Raw genomic sequence first — 16,071 nt, 5'->3', positions numbered from 1 at the left:
ATGTTTAGCCACCGAAGATGTTTCACAGCTCATAAAATCAGCAGCCCAAACAAAGCGCAAAACTCGTTGCCAAAGTCATTACTGATGTTGAGTCAGCAACTGGCAAGTCAGTGGTGTGATGCATTCAACCAATCCTCTACACGAACACCAAAAAAAATCATGACAATAACCAGTACATGAACCCATTACTCATGACACACACAGTGCACACACATATACACACAGAAGCAGACTCACACAGTCTGTCCAGTCAAATCCAGTTCACAGAAAACCCCATTCCTTTAAGCAATAACTCACATAGGCTCCTCTCTTCCAGTTCTCTGACAATTTAAATCCCGTTCTCAGGTCACTTGGACTGTCGGAGGCTGTAAAAGTGCTAGTAGTGCAGTCTGTGTGTCTGTCTGTCCCAGCATGGCTGTGGTAACACTGCTGGCTATTTCCTCTTCACCATAAGGTAATCATTAGATGTGAGAGGGGGCCGGCAGCCGTCTACATCAAATAGAATATCCTCAAAGTTCCCTTGCAGGAAATAAGAGCAATTGAGTAATTGATAAATATGTGGACACTATGTGGATATTGCAGATAGAGTCGAAGCCACTGTGGAAGTTCTGGCATCTTTTATTGACCCCGTAGGAGTTTTATAAGAACTAATTTGGGGTTTTTGAGTGGAACTGAGGCAAGAATAAAATCAGCTTCTCAAATCCATATGAAATTTGTTAAGCTGAAACAATAACAGTCTGTCAGCAGTGCTTTGGATTTGCTACGGTGTGTAATATACCTCACTGTGCATTGTGCTGTTTTAGTCCACACAGCTTAACTGTGCATTGAGTCGGCTAATTGAGTAAAGGTAAGCTTAGACAGAGCATGGATGAGAGGAGCAAAGCTATGTGATTTGGCTGATTTTCATAAGCCACAGAATCCCGCCACACAAAGCCCGAGGCCCGCTGCTTTCACCTCCATCTCTGCAAATTATCCTGAACTGATGGAGAGATGACGCTGGAAAGAGAAAGAGAGGCAGAAGGAGAGGAGAGTTCCTGTGGTTCTCTGTGGCTTCAGACCTCTGTAATCAGCATGCCAAGCTCCTGATGTATAAATCCACAACTCGGACCCAGACAGCATACATATACTCAACACACATATATACACACAGGCACATGCACACACACAGAGCGAGTTCCTGACACATGAGCTCTGCGGTGATCTCTGTGCATGTGGAGTTTGGCAAAGGAACACGTCCCGAATAAATGCAAAACGACAGAGATTCAAACGCACACATGCAGTGTTGCTCAGAGCCACTTGGTATTGTACAGTATAAATGATTAGCATCTGAACTTTCTGATTTACCAATAAAATTTGATTAAAAAAAAATAATTCTTGAGAGCCTAACTCATTCTGAAATTTTGAGGCAGATATGGGTAATTGGGGGTTTTGACATAGTAGCAAGGATGGCCTGAATGTGGTCATTAAAATATTGTGACCCAGATATGAGCAGGACATTTTACAGCTGAAAAATGAATTAATCAGTGCTCTGCAGTGGGCAAAAGATGTAATAGGGATACTGCTTCTAAAAATAGTATGTTTGACAATTCTGTAGACTACTATAATTTCTTGTGACTCGCATGTACGCTGATACAAATATATCTGTCATAAGCTCGTACCATCAGCTAATTTCCAACATTTTATGTGTTGGGCTTGATGGGATACTTGGTGATGTTTGTTATTGTGGAGTTTAGTTAGAGAATAACACTCAATAAATAATAAAAATGTTCACTTCACCATCTAAACCAGAAGTGCCCAAATTCTTTACTATGAAAGGCCAAACATAAATCTGCATGGAGGCCCAGTTACACTAATTCATTGATTAATTTATATCCAATACTCTTTACAGGCTCTGGAAACCAGAGTGGGAAACTGTTGTTTATGTTATGTGAAATTCTATTTTATTTAATATATTTGACAGAATTAAAAAAAAAAAAATAAATAAATAAAAATTCAGAACAATTAAAACACTACTCCTCAATTTGTGTAGTCATTTTATTATTGTAAGGAAATTATTGTGATTTCAATGTAATTTAATAAGGAAAACACATCAACTGTAAAACTCAAATTATATACTTTCAGTATATACTGCACAACATTTACAGTTTGTAGTCTCTACAATTAGGATTTTAAACCACTTAAGAATAAGGAGAATAAGCACAAGCATGTCAAAAGTTATGGTGGGCCAAAACAAAGAAGAAGTGGTCCAAACTTGGGCCACTGGCCCTAAATTGGGCTGCTATGATCACAATTTAAAGCTACTGACCACCAATTTATAATTTTAAAGTGCTCTTTCACTATCCCCCACAACTCATTCATGTCTTCATATCTGTTTGTTTTCCTCGAAGTAAACATCGTGTATGTTTCTTTAAATGGAAAGTTGTCTGATGGTTTAAAGGAACATTTGTAACTGTAAACAAAACCAAAAACATAAGAAGAAATACAAGAACTAATGTAAAAATCTAACATTAATGTTATTGATTGCACAATACATCAAATAATCAGCATCCAGAGTGGCAGTAATGCTCTCATTATGATCAGCCCGTGCTTTTTCTCATGACATCTGCTCAAAACATCAGGTGTTTCTTTAATGAACACGCAGCACAATTATTCACGACTGGCTGGCTGCTCATCATTAGAAGCAGCAGTAACATGGCCCGTTTTCATCCTTATGTTACTCATGGGGGGCTTTGTGAGGCTGAAACGTCATCATGGACCATTTCTATTTATAGTCAAACTCTGACACAGTGGCGGATGATGTCACACTTGTCAATGTGTGTACACATGTATGCGTGTGCATGTATTCACAAGTGCAAGGGCATATGGGACTATTCAAGGGAGGTCTTTTTGTATGCATGCATTCTTAAGGCAGAGGTCAGCATTTCAGAGCCCAAAGCTAAGTTATATCAGATAGGAATTACAGCTGTGAAGGATGATAAACGGAGAGTTAAACCTTGAGAGACAGAGTAAAAACCATATGTCACTTCCTGCAGTGGGAGGAAAACTATTAGGCTAATATCTCTGGGAAGGTTTATCTAAGTAGAAAAAGTTCTGACCTTTCAGTGAGAGAAACTTTGGTTGAAAAACCGGTATATAAGATAGCCCACGGGGGGCTAAGACAGTGAACTTTTGTCCTTGGCACTTACAAAAGACTACTGATAGAGGTAGTCTAATACTCAAGGAGGGGTTTTAATGTGATAAGGATTATATGAACCAGAGAGCTTGGCAGCTTGACTCTCAGGTAGTGAATTAAATAGACACTCACCGATGAATATAAAGTCTCCAAAGGTGGTCTTATCATCACAGGGAGTTGTAGGGAACACAGTGGCGGTGCAGGCCAATATATGAGTCAGACTGAAGGGAATTTAGCTTAGCTGTCACTAAAGAGCCTTTGTTAAGTGGAATAAAGAGCTGCATTGACTCCCCTCATCTGCTCTTTCTCTATGGGACCTACTGGTGTGGTTCAGTGGGAGGATGGATAATGTGACTGATGCTGGAATTTTAAGTGTTATGGCATTATTAAGAAACCAGTTAGAACCAATTTAGCCAATTCCCCCCCCCAAAAAATCATGTTCGCTTGATTTTGCAGTGATTATATTACCATAGAAAAACACATAAAAACATTATTTATTTATCCCGAAACTATCATGTTATGCCATATGGAGGCAGATTACATTTAAAACAGTCGCATTTACTTTAGTAAACGTTGTTCTTTATACGAGATTAAAAAAAACATATTTGTAAAGCTAAACTATTTGTCAAGTTTTAAGTTAAATGTTTTTTGTTAATAAAGAAATGAGTCACATTTTAATATGACAAAGTGATATAATCACATCATCAAAATACAACACTAACATTCAATAAACAATCTGTTAGTGTCTGACTTTTCAGATGCAGATAGGACCTGTGTTATAAAAGTGGCCTTTTCTTATGAGATGTACATCCTCAGTACAGCATGGCCAAACAATTCAGCTCAGTGTAGTGTATATGTGGGCCAAAGCCTGCACATGCCACTCACTATATGTAATCCTGCAGGCAAATTTCTGGACATCACCTCCTTTAGTGTGATATGTTGAGTTACTGTAATACTTTAACATTTTCTTGTAACAATGGCAGAAATAATGTCTACCCAAGACAGAGTTTTGTTACTCATTTGTAAAGTGTAATTTCTGTAAGGAGCTGGTTGAAACATGTCAACCTAAAACTACTTGAGTGAAAATAATTGTTGATGCCCAATAAAAATATATATATATATATATACATACACCACTAACAGAAAAATGTCTCTGCAGCCTTAGTAATTATCATGGACAACACATCTGTCCATGTCCTGTATTATATCCAAAGATCAACATCTCAACATCAATAAAGGTTCCTTGCCTTTTTTTTTTTTTTTTTTTTTTAATCAAATCTTCTATTAAACATGAAAAGTCCAACGAATGCACACAAACAGCCCTCAGCAAATGTTCACCACAAAATACTCTTTTCAAGCTGAGGACAAGCCTGTTTTCAAAACTGACCTAACCATGAGAATATATAGCACAGCTAAGTGGGATCTCTCATGCATAGGAAGAGAGAAAGAAAAAAAACAAGGGGGAGTGAAAAACAGTGCTTTTATTCCACTGGGTCTCCGTGTCCATTCAGGGTCACATTGCATGAAACTACAAAACAACGTGGGTACATCCAGATCATTAAGCCCAAAACGCTCCGGGTCTCACCGGAATTTACTAACATGGGAGCCAATGCATTTTTGTTGAGGATCTAGGAAGGGACAACACAGCGCTCCCACTTTGAGAGTAAAATTAATCACGAATGACTGAAGAGACCACAGATCTAATGCGATATTCCTGAAAGGAGAGATGTCTAAGAGCTTTGAAGTTGTCGTTTTGTTTGGACATAAATACAGTTTTTGTTGTACACTTCATGCTTCAGTATGAAAGGATTTTCACTCTCTCCTTCATCTGTGTTGATCATTCTAACAGATGCTTTCAATCACACATCTCAACAACTTTGCACATCTGTAAGCTCCAGATGTGATACAGCCCACTCAAACTACAACTTTTATTGAATGATAAGAAGGAGAAAGACAAAGAAAACCTTATTAAGAGTATCTTCATGAGGAAAAATCTTTTGTACTGCTAATTGGGTTCTTTCTCAGTTCAGCCATGTAATGCTCCATTCTGACAGATAATTTGACACCTTAAGGTCATGATGCTGCATGAAAACAAAAACTGCATGGAACAATGGTCTCTGAGGTCAGGAGTGTTGCTGCGAGGTCTTACGGTTTGTCTTTATCTTCGAAAGAGGCAAGACACTCGAATGATCAAAGCGTATTAAGACTTCTGAGTGTAAACACTTACATTATTCACTCAGCAGTGATCCCAAGCCTTCTGGAGAGCATTTTCACTTCTGGACTTTCTTTGTTTCAGAAAAGTGAAAATATGGAAAACAAACTATGAAAAACACTGAAAACTCTTATCATCAGACACTGACTGTGACAAGGGCCACTGATGATGCCCACTGTCTCCTCAGCAGTCTGACCACCTACTAAGCTACTGAACAGCAAGTGGCTAAAGACAACACAGACATGCTGATGGTGTTAGTAAAGTGATGTTGTCTATATCAGTGCAGGTGAAGCGGTGAGAATCTCCAGAGGCAGAAATTGACAGTTAGTGATAAGACTCATTAAACAGGCCAATTCTTCCCCTCTCACAACCTTTTCCACTTTTCTAACCCCTAAATGGTCAAGCATTGGCCGCTCAAGACTCCGGACTGCTGCTGTTTTAATAGTTGCTGCACCAGTGTCCATTTACTTTTGGGCCTCCATAATTTGAAGCAATCTCGAACATAATTCTTAAAATATTGATGTAAACATACTCAAATTAAAGCCAAGGCGAGTATTTTAATATATTTAATTTAAAATTTAAGGAGCTGAAGCTCAGAGACAGAAAAACCAAACAAACATAGTATAACTTTCCAAATATTTGCAGTCTGGACTTTGTCTCCTGCTTTTCACACAAGCTTCAGGAGCAGCAACTTGTGCCACATTTCTACATCCGTTTAATCCAAAGCGCTTTGTTTTTCTCCTTAGGGGCCATCCTGAGTTCCCAAATGTCGAAAGAGAGTGAACACACAGATGGGGGCCGGAGCAGAGATGTGTTGTATAATGTACACAAGCACAGCAAACACTATGTTTTGCCATTCACTGAAGCACATAGTACCCTGACATCATAAGTGAACAATCGTCAAAACTGAATGTTAAAGCCAAACACACACACATACACATGCATAGCACTGAAGCCGTGAAGAGAGTGCAGCCTGAAGGAGCCAGTGCATCCATACAGAAGGTCAGGCTGAGAAGGACAGAGGATGATGCACATCATCAGACTGTAATAGCCAGGAGACCCCGAGGTGCTCGCCTGAGTCTGTACACTCACAGCCGCCAAAAAAATATGGATGAAAACAAATGAGGCAGCAAAGCCAAAGTGAAAGAGTTTGACAAGTCGGAACATGATAACAATAAAAAAAAAAAATCAAAAAAAAAATCAAGTTAAACAGAAATGAAGGTGTAAGAGAAGATGCAGCCGTTTTGTTATTGTACACAGAAAGATAAAGTCTTCTGAAGAATAACTAAAAATATATTATGTGTAGTGTGTTAAGCAGAAAGTAATGTTTTACAGAAATGTAAGTATTATACACTGACTTTGTGAAATATATACTTATTACATCCATACAGCAAGTGCCATATGATATGCAAAACCATCAAAAGTGCTTCACAAGTCAGAACTATGCTTGTGTCAAAAGTAGGTCATATTTTAACACCACGATTCATGCCTGTAATTACTTTTAGCAGAGTTTATATCAAGAGATATATGAATTAAAATAATGCAGTATGTTATCAAGTATCGGAAATCATGGTATTTTTTTTTTTTTTTAAACATCTGTACCCGAATTTGGAGTCTTCTTCATGCTCTGGGTTTGCTGCTGGTCCACTTCACTCAGTCAGTCAGTAAAAGCCGCGCTTTGGTCCACAGAGGAAACCTGGAGCTGTCTGTCTCACGCGGTCCCTACGACCAAAAATCGGAATCGACTTTGTTGTCTCAGTTTCGCTGCACTTGTTCTTATCGTGTGGCTACGGCTCTCTGTGAGCGTGATGACACGTGGTGACTGCAGGCAGCGCAGATGCAGATATGCCGTGAAATCCCGAGAGCTCGACGATGTGCACTTTAGTGGGATGCTGAGTATCTCGAGACTCCACGACCATGATACAAAAGAAATGTGAGCGCACGAGGGGGGCGGGTGGAGAGGTTCACTGACACGCTTTTACGCACAGATCCCAATTGGAGACTACACTGACACAGGTAGAGAGATGCTGTCTGTTATAGACCTATATTCAGATAAAATGTGAACTTTATCATCCCTTTTCATATTACTTCTCTGAGTAGTCTCTGCTCAGAAACTGACATACTAATGAGATATAATCTGGGTGGGTTGAGTGGCACATTACAAACCTGTGACTGAATACAGTGAGCACATAATCAGAAACACATGGTTGAAGCTGGTGCCCAGAATTTTGTTTTAGTGAAAAACAGCAGCAGATTTGCCTTTAATCAGCTCTCAGTTCACTACATACAAGGACAAAGGAATCGGTTTGTTCTCACATACCTGAACTTGAAACATGAGGAGTAAAATATGTAGAAGTTAAATGAATGCAAACCTGTTTGAGTGACGATCCCTCAGGAAGCTTTCTGTTGTTTCAATATGAACACAAACTGGTACTCCGAAGCATGAGGTCTGTTGCTTTGAAATAACTGTAAAATACTGCTCTCTTCTGGTTAAAACTGAGACTGGCTGTTCTTCACTGGCTGTCACATTTTCACATTTTTGTAAGCAGCATTATGAAAATTGATAGAGTACGTGGTTGCACTTGATTATTGAGGTATTCATTACAGTGAATCATGAGGAACCATCTCACTGCTCTGACATTTTATTTTCCAATTTGAAAACCCTACTTTGACAGAACGTGTCCTTGCACTTGTGATAGTTGACCAGTTAAAATAATATTGCTCTAAAAATTTAATTCATGTCACATTATAGAACATTTGCATTCCTTTTAAATTCTCAAGACATGGTTTAACTGAGGCTCAACGTAATAAAAAGCTCCAAATATATCAGACACATTTATACAGCTCAGCTCATTTCATTTTTTATGTCAGAAACAGGTTACCGATTATCTGACTGGTATAACAAGTCCACTGAAGCCTGCAAGAAGGATACGTGGTGAGTTTGCCAATAACAAACTGTATAAGTCACACAATGTACTGTTTATAGTAAGTCACAAAAACAAACAATTCTCGCGAACAGTTGTATTTTAATCTAACTCAAACTGATTCTTGAGAATTTAAAAGGAAAAAAGGAATGCAAATGTTCTATAATGTGACATGAATTAAATTTTTAGAGCAATATTATTTTAACTGTTTACGAGTTTTCAAGTAACCATCAATTACCGAAAATGACCAAATACATCAACCTTGTTAACCTGCCATTCACGCTTCCCATCCCCTTGTAGAAAAGACAGTGCAGGAGCAAAGGTGTTGCTCAGTTTAATATTCTAGTCTCATCTGTCGGACTCATTGATCCGTTAGCTGACTGAGGTTTATAAAATCAATGACCCCAATGAAGTATTACTAGTCTAACTGTGCTGTGTCTTGGTAAATCACATTGTATTGTTAAATGTTCCCATTTGGGCAAAACCAGCACAGGGTAAGAAAATTAAGGCGACTGGCAACATAGACAGTCTGAGACAAGTGGGGCTGAAATGAAGTGTCTGCAAGCATGCTGTGATAGAGTGTCCATTAGGTTTCCTCGGACTATAACTTCAGTGTTTGAATATTTACAGGCCGTGGTAGATGAGTAGTTGCATTAACAGTCACATGAAGCAGTAACAGTTTTGAGACATATGCTGCTGAAGATCAAACAGGAACCACAAAACTAGTGCTTTTGATCTGGGGCAAACTGTGTCAAGAAGTGGCCCCTGAAGAATCATGACATTTAGCTAGCACTGTCTTTCAGTTTGGATTCCTGTGAAGACTCCCACGGACACCAAATCCCACCCCCTAAAAGTGTAAATACCATGTCATGCAATTTTGAACGAAGGTCATGAGGACTTCATTATGTTCAGCATATGCACTTTTAATCTTAATCGAATTTATTTAAGTAAACATCTTGTAACTTAATACACCTTTAAACTGGTCACAAACTAGCAAGAGGTTTACTGAAAACAAATGTAGGCCTATTTGATTAAAACTGAGGTTAACACAAATCAAAGGAGTAGATGAAGACAACAATGCGAGCAGTGCATGGATGTGTCGTGTGCTCAGACGTAGAGGGTACAAACCAAAACAAGGTGACAGGGTGAATATCAGCTGTTGGACAACAAATGGGCTAGCTTATAGAGTCTGGGAGGCCCAGGGGAACTAAATCAGCTCACAGCACTCTCTATGTCTTCTATGATGCAGGACAGCCTCCAAGAGTTTTTTTTTTTTATTTTTTTTATTGCATATATCTGTCCCTGGTTATGTGATGGCTGTGGTTTAAAATTCCTGACAAACATGTGTTCTGGAAATTCAAAAACAAAACAAAAAGACATTGGCAGTTTGTTTAAAGTGAGATGATTTTGAATAATATCATAACTAAAGTGTGTTTAAGTGTGGAGTTTTCTGTTTCCAAAAACAATGATGTCAAAGCATTCAAATATATGTTCTCCAAATATTTGGACATTACACAATAAAAGTAATATGATTTTTAAAACAACATTAAGGCATATGTTTGTTAGTTTTATTTATATGTGGCATGTTGATACATATTGGGCAGCAAAACAGGTTCCGTCTCCTTTTATGAGAAGTATTTTTGAGGTCATGACCCTGTTTAAGGATAAGGCGGGTATCGATAATGGATGGTCAGATGTTTTTGTTCTATATTTGTACGTAATTACCTAAATTATGAATACATGAAACATGTAAGATTTATAACAATACATTATGTGAGAAGTCTTTGGGAACACATGCAAACCACACACCCATGTGCCCCTATTTCCTCCCTGTCAGGTGCATGACTTTTGCCCACATGTACAGTTTCATTCCCCTCCTCACCACAGAGCCTTCAAAAATATTTGTCTGGTTAAGTACTGAAGCAAAAACACCTGCTGATTGTCTTCCCTGCCACATTTCTGGAAATCAATAATCTGACTGCTCTGTTGGGCCAGTTTCAACCCTTGTGTTCCAGTTAGCTATTATTCCCACTGCCTTTTACATCTCCTGCATGTTTATTACATTGATATCTATTACTTGTGCCTAACCAGTCAAATATAGCCACAACACTACCACACAAATATTAGAGTTGTAATATTGATGAACAATACAAATAATATTAAGAATAATTTTAACCAGAATTAATAATTCTGTTCAATTCTGTTCAGCAATTAAACATATATTTTACATTTTGTCTTGTGTATGTTGATTGAAATCACTTGAAAATCTAAATTCAGCGAAAAGTATTTTTACTTTGTAAAGAAGAAGACGTCCAAAAAGTCCATAATATTTGATATCATTGCTAAGCAAAATTATATTGGCCTGTTGATGACCGCTGTGGAGCTGCCGTTCATGTTCATAACTTCATACACATAATCATTGGACTCTTGCGGGGCACTTCTTCTTCCTCTGCTGCGAGTGGATTGTTTCACCTGTTGGCAGTGAAAATATTATTGTAGAGATTTTCTGTATAGCATGAGGGTTTGTGCAGAATTTAAAAAAAAAAAAACTACGTTCAGTAAATGACAGTAAATTCAAAGAAACGGAAGACCTAATTTTTTAACAAATGTTAACTGTAAAATAAACTTTCTTGTTTGAGATGGCAGAGCAGTTGAAGATAATTAAATAGCACTACAAATTTGGTGATTTTTCTGAAGTGGTAGAGCAAGTACAAGGTTTTGTGGAGTTCTTTCAATGAGACGACACGTTAGGGGTATTTGAGGGAGAAAATTGTTGTTAAATCATCATGAATCTTGGTTTATCTAGCACAGGCATTGTGTTTGAGACAGCAATGAAAAAAATGTGAAGGGGGTATTGTCAGTTCGAAGAAGCAACCCACATCTGTGCTTAAGACACAGACTGAGCATTCAGTGGTTTTAGATTTAATCAGCATGCGAGCTCGAGGGGTTCATTATGTTTACAGCATTTCTGTGGTTTGGAAGGGATGCTGTGTGATAGACTGGTAAAAGCGTGCATATACAATTGATAATGTGTACAGATAAACAAGGCAACCGCTATTGCAATCCAAAACTTGCAGAACTGGACTACAGAGCTTGATTAGGCACAAAGCAATGATTAATGAGAACTGAACTCACCCTCAGGATGATCAGTAGCATGAAGATGATGCTAACTAGCGAGCTGATGGCACAGGCAGCAGTGACAATTAACACCAGAGGCGGACCGCTCTCCTCTGCACTGGTCCCGGGCACCTCTTCTGGTTTGGAACATGGTGTTACTCCTGTGTGAAAGAAAGGCAAACATGGGTTACACCAAATCAAATGTAATGTCTTCATGCAAATGCTCTAAAGGCGTCTCATCGTGACAACCTTTGTGGAACAGTTTTGCTTTTTAAATTTGCAATTTGGTTTTGAATTGTTCATAAACCTCAAAAAATAGGTTATCTAAAACTAAAAAGAAGGTCTTTAAATGTAGCACACAAGCATATTGGAAATAGCTGTTAATGAGTAATGGACATATGTAGTCCATCAGTTGTGGAGTATAATGGAAATAGTAATAACACAATCTACAATTTTTATCTTGCAAGCAAAAGTCCTGCACTTAACAGAGGTAAATTTACAAAAGTGAGCAAAATTTGGTTACTAAGAACTGATAATAATTAGCATTATACTTACCATTGTTGCCATGAATAAAATAGCTTTTCAAATAGGCCTACATTTTCCCTTTGTTTGCTATTAGTTCTTCCTCCCCTTCCAAATGCCACATAAATAATTTTGGAATTTATGTTACTGGAATTCTATACCAATAAGAAGTAGAGTTAGATCTCTTTGGAGACCTCAATCATGTTGCCACTGTACATAGTTTAACATAAGGTAGCCTACATTTCTTTGTCCATGCAATATCTGTATTTAGTCACCTTCATCAACTATGGAAGATGAGTTTGTGGCAGAGTTAAAGGTCACCTTTTAAATGAGTAATTGAGCAAAGGTACCATGTGTATGCCAGACACTGCACCTCTGCACCATTGAGAGTTACTACCACTAAGAGAAAGTTGAGCAGTTTTTGAGGAGAAAAAGGAAAAACAAACCTCTTATAAATACTATGGCAGAATTGCACCTGACTTGATTTATCATTGTGTTTGTGTAGACACAGGTGTAGACACCGGAGTCATCCGCGGTCAGGTTGCTGATGGTGATGGTGATGGTGTGGTTCTGGTATCTGTTTATCTGAATCCTGCTTTTGTACCCCGTTCGCTCCATGAGTTTGTCTTTGTAGAAAATCACCTCTTTCTCTTCAACAAATTCATGAAACAGATACATCCCGACATAATCGTTAATCCTCTCGGGACATTCTTCAGAGGAACACCTCAAAGTGATGTTCTTGCCAGACTCCTTGTACATCACAGTGCTCTCTGTCATAAAAGAGACAAAACTGTCTGTGGTTAGAGGGTTTAAAAAAAAACATCAAAAAACAGATATTGCCATTATTCTAACACCAACTAAATAACAGTTTTGATGGAAGCAGCAGGAGTGACATTAATCTCAGATAACTACAGAGATCATGGGATCAAACTGAAAAAGAAGAAAACTTCTTTGATCTAAAATGATCCTTCTCAGCTGGTCTAGTGAACTTTATTATTCAGACTTTAACTACATCAATATCTATTTCAGAAAAGTAGATAGACCTACCTGAATAAGCAGATAGGCAGATCAACATTACGGACCAACAGCATAGCAACATCTTGGCGCGGTGACTGGGGCTCACGGGATTCTTGCTTTGTTTTTTTACACCCTCACACACAGACAGTGCAACACAACAAGCGTGCTTCCTGTATGGTTTTATGTGGGGCGATGTTGTGCATCCTGTGAGACTAAATCATTTGCATTCAGTCATTTACTTGTGCCAGTGACATGATGTTTAGCTTGTAAAGGTGTCACAATTTCATGATGCTGAAAACCAGATCATGAAAACATGTAAGAAAAGGTACAAGTTTAAAGAACCTTTTTTAAACTGAAAAAAACAACAACCGAGAAACAAATGCATTTGAATTAGATCAACATAGATAATCACATTGTTGTAATATACTATGCATTTTTAAAGATATGTATCTATAAATAGCAAGAAATTAGAATTTCAGTTTAGTTAGCTATAAATGATCATATTCAGCGAAACATGACTGCGGCCGAAATCTTTCATTTAAGCTCATAAACTGTGCCATATTAACCCGATCTAACAGCTGCAGTATTATTATCACCTGTACATATTACACAAAGCTTCTTCTCATACAAATATTGAGTTGAATTAGATGATGATCAGATGTAATTTCAGAGCAACTTTTACTTCCAAAACTATAAAGTCAATCATACTAATCAGATTCAGTGTTTCAGTGTAGTTATTCAAGATAAACGATACAAATTCAAATTATGTGATTCAAGTTCTGTTTTTTGATGCAATTATTTAAGTTTAGCAATTCAAATTCAAGTATAAATGATTAAAATTCTCTCTGTAGTGACACATATTTCCACCCATAGTTAGACCACCTGCTGTTGTGGAGATTCTCTGACTGTTCAGACCTCGTCGCAGTCACTTAGATCTTTACACTTACCCAATTTTTCTTGCCTGCAACACAGCAACTTCAAGAACTGCTTCCCACTGATTGACAGGTGCCTTTGTAACAAGATAATCATTGTCATTGACTTTACCTGTCATTGGTTTTTAAAGGGAAATGTTCTACTTTTTATGCGGGTGTGCAATCAAAACTTATGGTAAACGTAATCAATTGAAGCAACAAATTATCTGTGCCTCTGTGAAACAGCTGCAAAGCCAGTTGACTGAATCAGCTCTGTCTTCCGTGATCAGCTAATGTTTAGAGGAACTTCAGGCTAATTGAACTGTTATAGCTAAGGAGTTACCTTTTATGTTAAAAACACTATCTGAAAAAGGTCTGCTTGACTCCATGGGCAAAGAATAAAATCTTTTACATGAATTTGTTCATAATGTCTTTCAAAACACAAGAGAGCTAGTCTGGCTTTTGTTTACTTTTAAAAGCAGACTTCAAAGCCTTTCTTTTCAACTAACTAAAAAACAATTAGGGCTCGTCAAACTTGTTCTGCAGATTGGCGTCAGATGCAAGTTTCAACAAGTGCTGAAGCTGGAATGTGTTCCTTCCAGGTTCATCACATTGACCCAAAGAACTATTTTCTACAGTTTTTTTTTTAAACAACAGGAATGATTAATCTTGACTGTAACTGTTTTAACTGCAGTACTTCATTTGCTGTTGGTGTTTTTTTTTTAAAACTGTTAATTCTGCACACTGAAACTACACTTTCTCATGGTTTCACTGGTAGTTCAATTGCTGAATCAGGGCCATTTCAGATCAGAGAGCAAGAGAGGAATCTATTTGCACTATTAAAGGCTGCAAAAATATCAGTTGTCTCCAACCTTCGTCTATCAATACTGTTGTGGTGGTGCTATTTGTCCACCAGATGGCAGGAATAGGAAATATTTAAGCTTTACAAAATCGTTAAACAGTATCAGTCTTCTATACCTTTTGTTATTCATTAATTTACTATTATGTTTGAACAGCAGAAAAAGTAATTTAATCCAGATTTAAGCTTTTTTTTTTTTTAAAGTCAACGTGTAGATTTGTATGGATCAGTTATGCAGTACATCAATGATCAGCTACACAGCATCTGTTACAACTTTACACAACTTCCATCAGCTGAAGGAGCAGGAAGTGTTGAAGTGTGTAGGTGTTCCATGGTTTTATGCACAAATTAGGGAAATTTCAACAAAGTTTTCAAAGAATTATTATTACTAATTGATATCATCAGGAGTAAGAAAATAAAGGAAAACAGTCAATATGTCCCATCATCTTAAAAACAGCCACCAACTGAAGCAGTCTACTGCAAAACTTCTAAATAAAGAGTCTGTAAATGTTTGTGCTGCAAGTGGGACTTACTTATGTACAGTGCCTTGCAAAAGTATTGACCCCCTTGGCGTATTTCTTTTTTTGTTGCCTTACAACCTGGAATTAAAATTGATTTTGTTTTTGAGGGGGTTTGTATTATTTGATTTACACAACATGCCTACCATTTTGAAGATGCAAAATATGTTTTATTGTGAAACAAACAAGAAATAAGACAAAAAAACAGAAAACTTGAGCGTGCATAACTATTCACCCCCCCAAAGTCAATACTTTGTAGAGCCCCCTTTTGCAGCAATTACAGCTGCAAGTCTCTTGGGGTATGTATCTACAAGCTTGGCACATCTAGCCACTGGGATTTTTACCCATTCTTCAAGGCAAAACTGCTCCAGCTCCTTCAAGTTGGATGGATTCCGCTGGTGTACAGCAATCTTTAAGTCATACCACAGATTCTCAATTGGATTGAGGTCTTTGCTTTGACTAGGCCATTCCAAGACATTTAAATGTTTCCCCTTAAACCACTCGAGTGTTTCTTTAGCAGTATGCTTAGGGTCATTGTCCTGCTGGAAGGTGAACCTCCGTCCCAGTCTCAAATCTCTGGAAGACTGAAACAGGTTTCCCTCAAGAATTTCCCTGTATTTAGTGCCATCCATCATTCCTTCAATTCTGACCAGTGTCCTAGTCCCTGCCGATGAAAAACATCCCCACAGCACGATGCTGCCATCACCATGCTTCACCGTGGGGATGGTGTTCTCGGGGTGATGAGAGGTGTTGGGTTTGCGCCAGACATAGCGTTTTCTTTGATGGCCAAAAAGCTCAATTTTAGTCTCATCTCAGTCT

General features: G+C 38.0%; 2 protein-coding genes across 2 annotated transcripts in view; both read right to left on the bottom strand.

Moving 5' to 3' along the window:
* septin9b (septin 9b) overlaps positions 1-7,140 on the bottom strand; it is a 71,891-nt gene extending 64,751 nt beyond the window's left edge. Inside the window, exon 1 of the mRNA XM_069697235.1 lies at positions 6,987-7,140. Within this exon, the coding sequence (XP_069553336.1) occupies positions 6,987-7,008 (22 nt within the window). The 5' untranslated portion in view covers positions 7,009-7,140. The remainder of the gene's footprint in view (positions 1-6,986) is intronic.
* A 3,472-nt stretch (positions 7,141-10,612) lies between these two features.
* LOC138620152 (uncharacterized) lies at positions 10,613-13,058 on the bottom strand. Its single transcript, XM_069697125.1, has 4 exons — positions 12,995-13,058; positions 12,394-12,717; positions 11,444-11,586; positions 10,613-10,780 (listed from the first exon to the last, which is right to left on the bottom strand). Exons 1-4 carry the CDS (start codon positions 13,044-13,046, stop codon positions 10,661-10,663), a joined length of 639 nt encoding a protein of 212 aa, XP_069553226.1. The 5' UTR covers positions 13,047-13,058; the 3' UTR covers positions 10,613-10,660.
* Positions 13,059-16,071: the final 3,013 nt, after the last annotated feature.

The sequence above is a fragment of the Brachyistius frenatus genome, unplaced genomic scaffold (assembly GCF_029030835.1).
Source record: "Brachyistius frenatus isolate BFR_SWC_R1_liver_20210118 unplaced genomic scaffold, ASM2903083v1 Contig_23, whole genome shotgun sequence".
Lineage (NCBI taxonomy): Eukaryota > Metazoa > Chordata > Actinopteri > Embiotocidae > Brachyistius > Brachyistius frenatus.
The sequence above is the reverse complement of the archived record's forward strand: the minus strand, read 5'-3'. Positions and strand labels throughout refer to the sequence as shown.

Bases quoted from the DNA above. Each gene is read 5' to 3' on its own strand.
- LOC138620152 (XM_069697125.1), bottom strand. From the start codon at position 13,046: ATGTTGCTATGCTGTTGGTCCGTAATGTTGATCTGCCTATCTGCTTAT. The intron at 12,718-12,994 runs GTAGGTCTATCT...CTTTTATGACAG, and splicing joins CTGCCTATCTGCTTATTCAG to AGAGCACTGTGATGTACAAG. The intron at 10,781-11,443 runs GTGAGTTCAGTT...CACTGCCAACAG, and splicing joins TGCTACTGATCATCCTGAGG to GTGAAACAATCCACTCGCAG.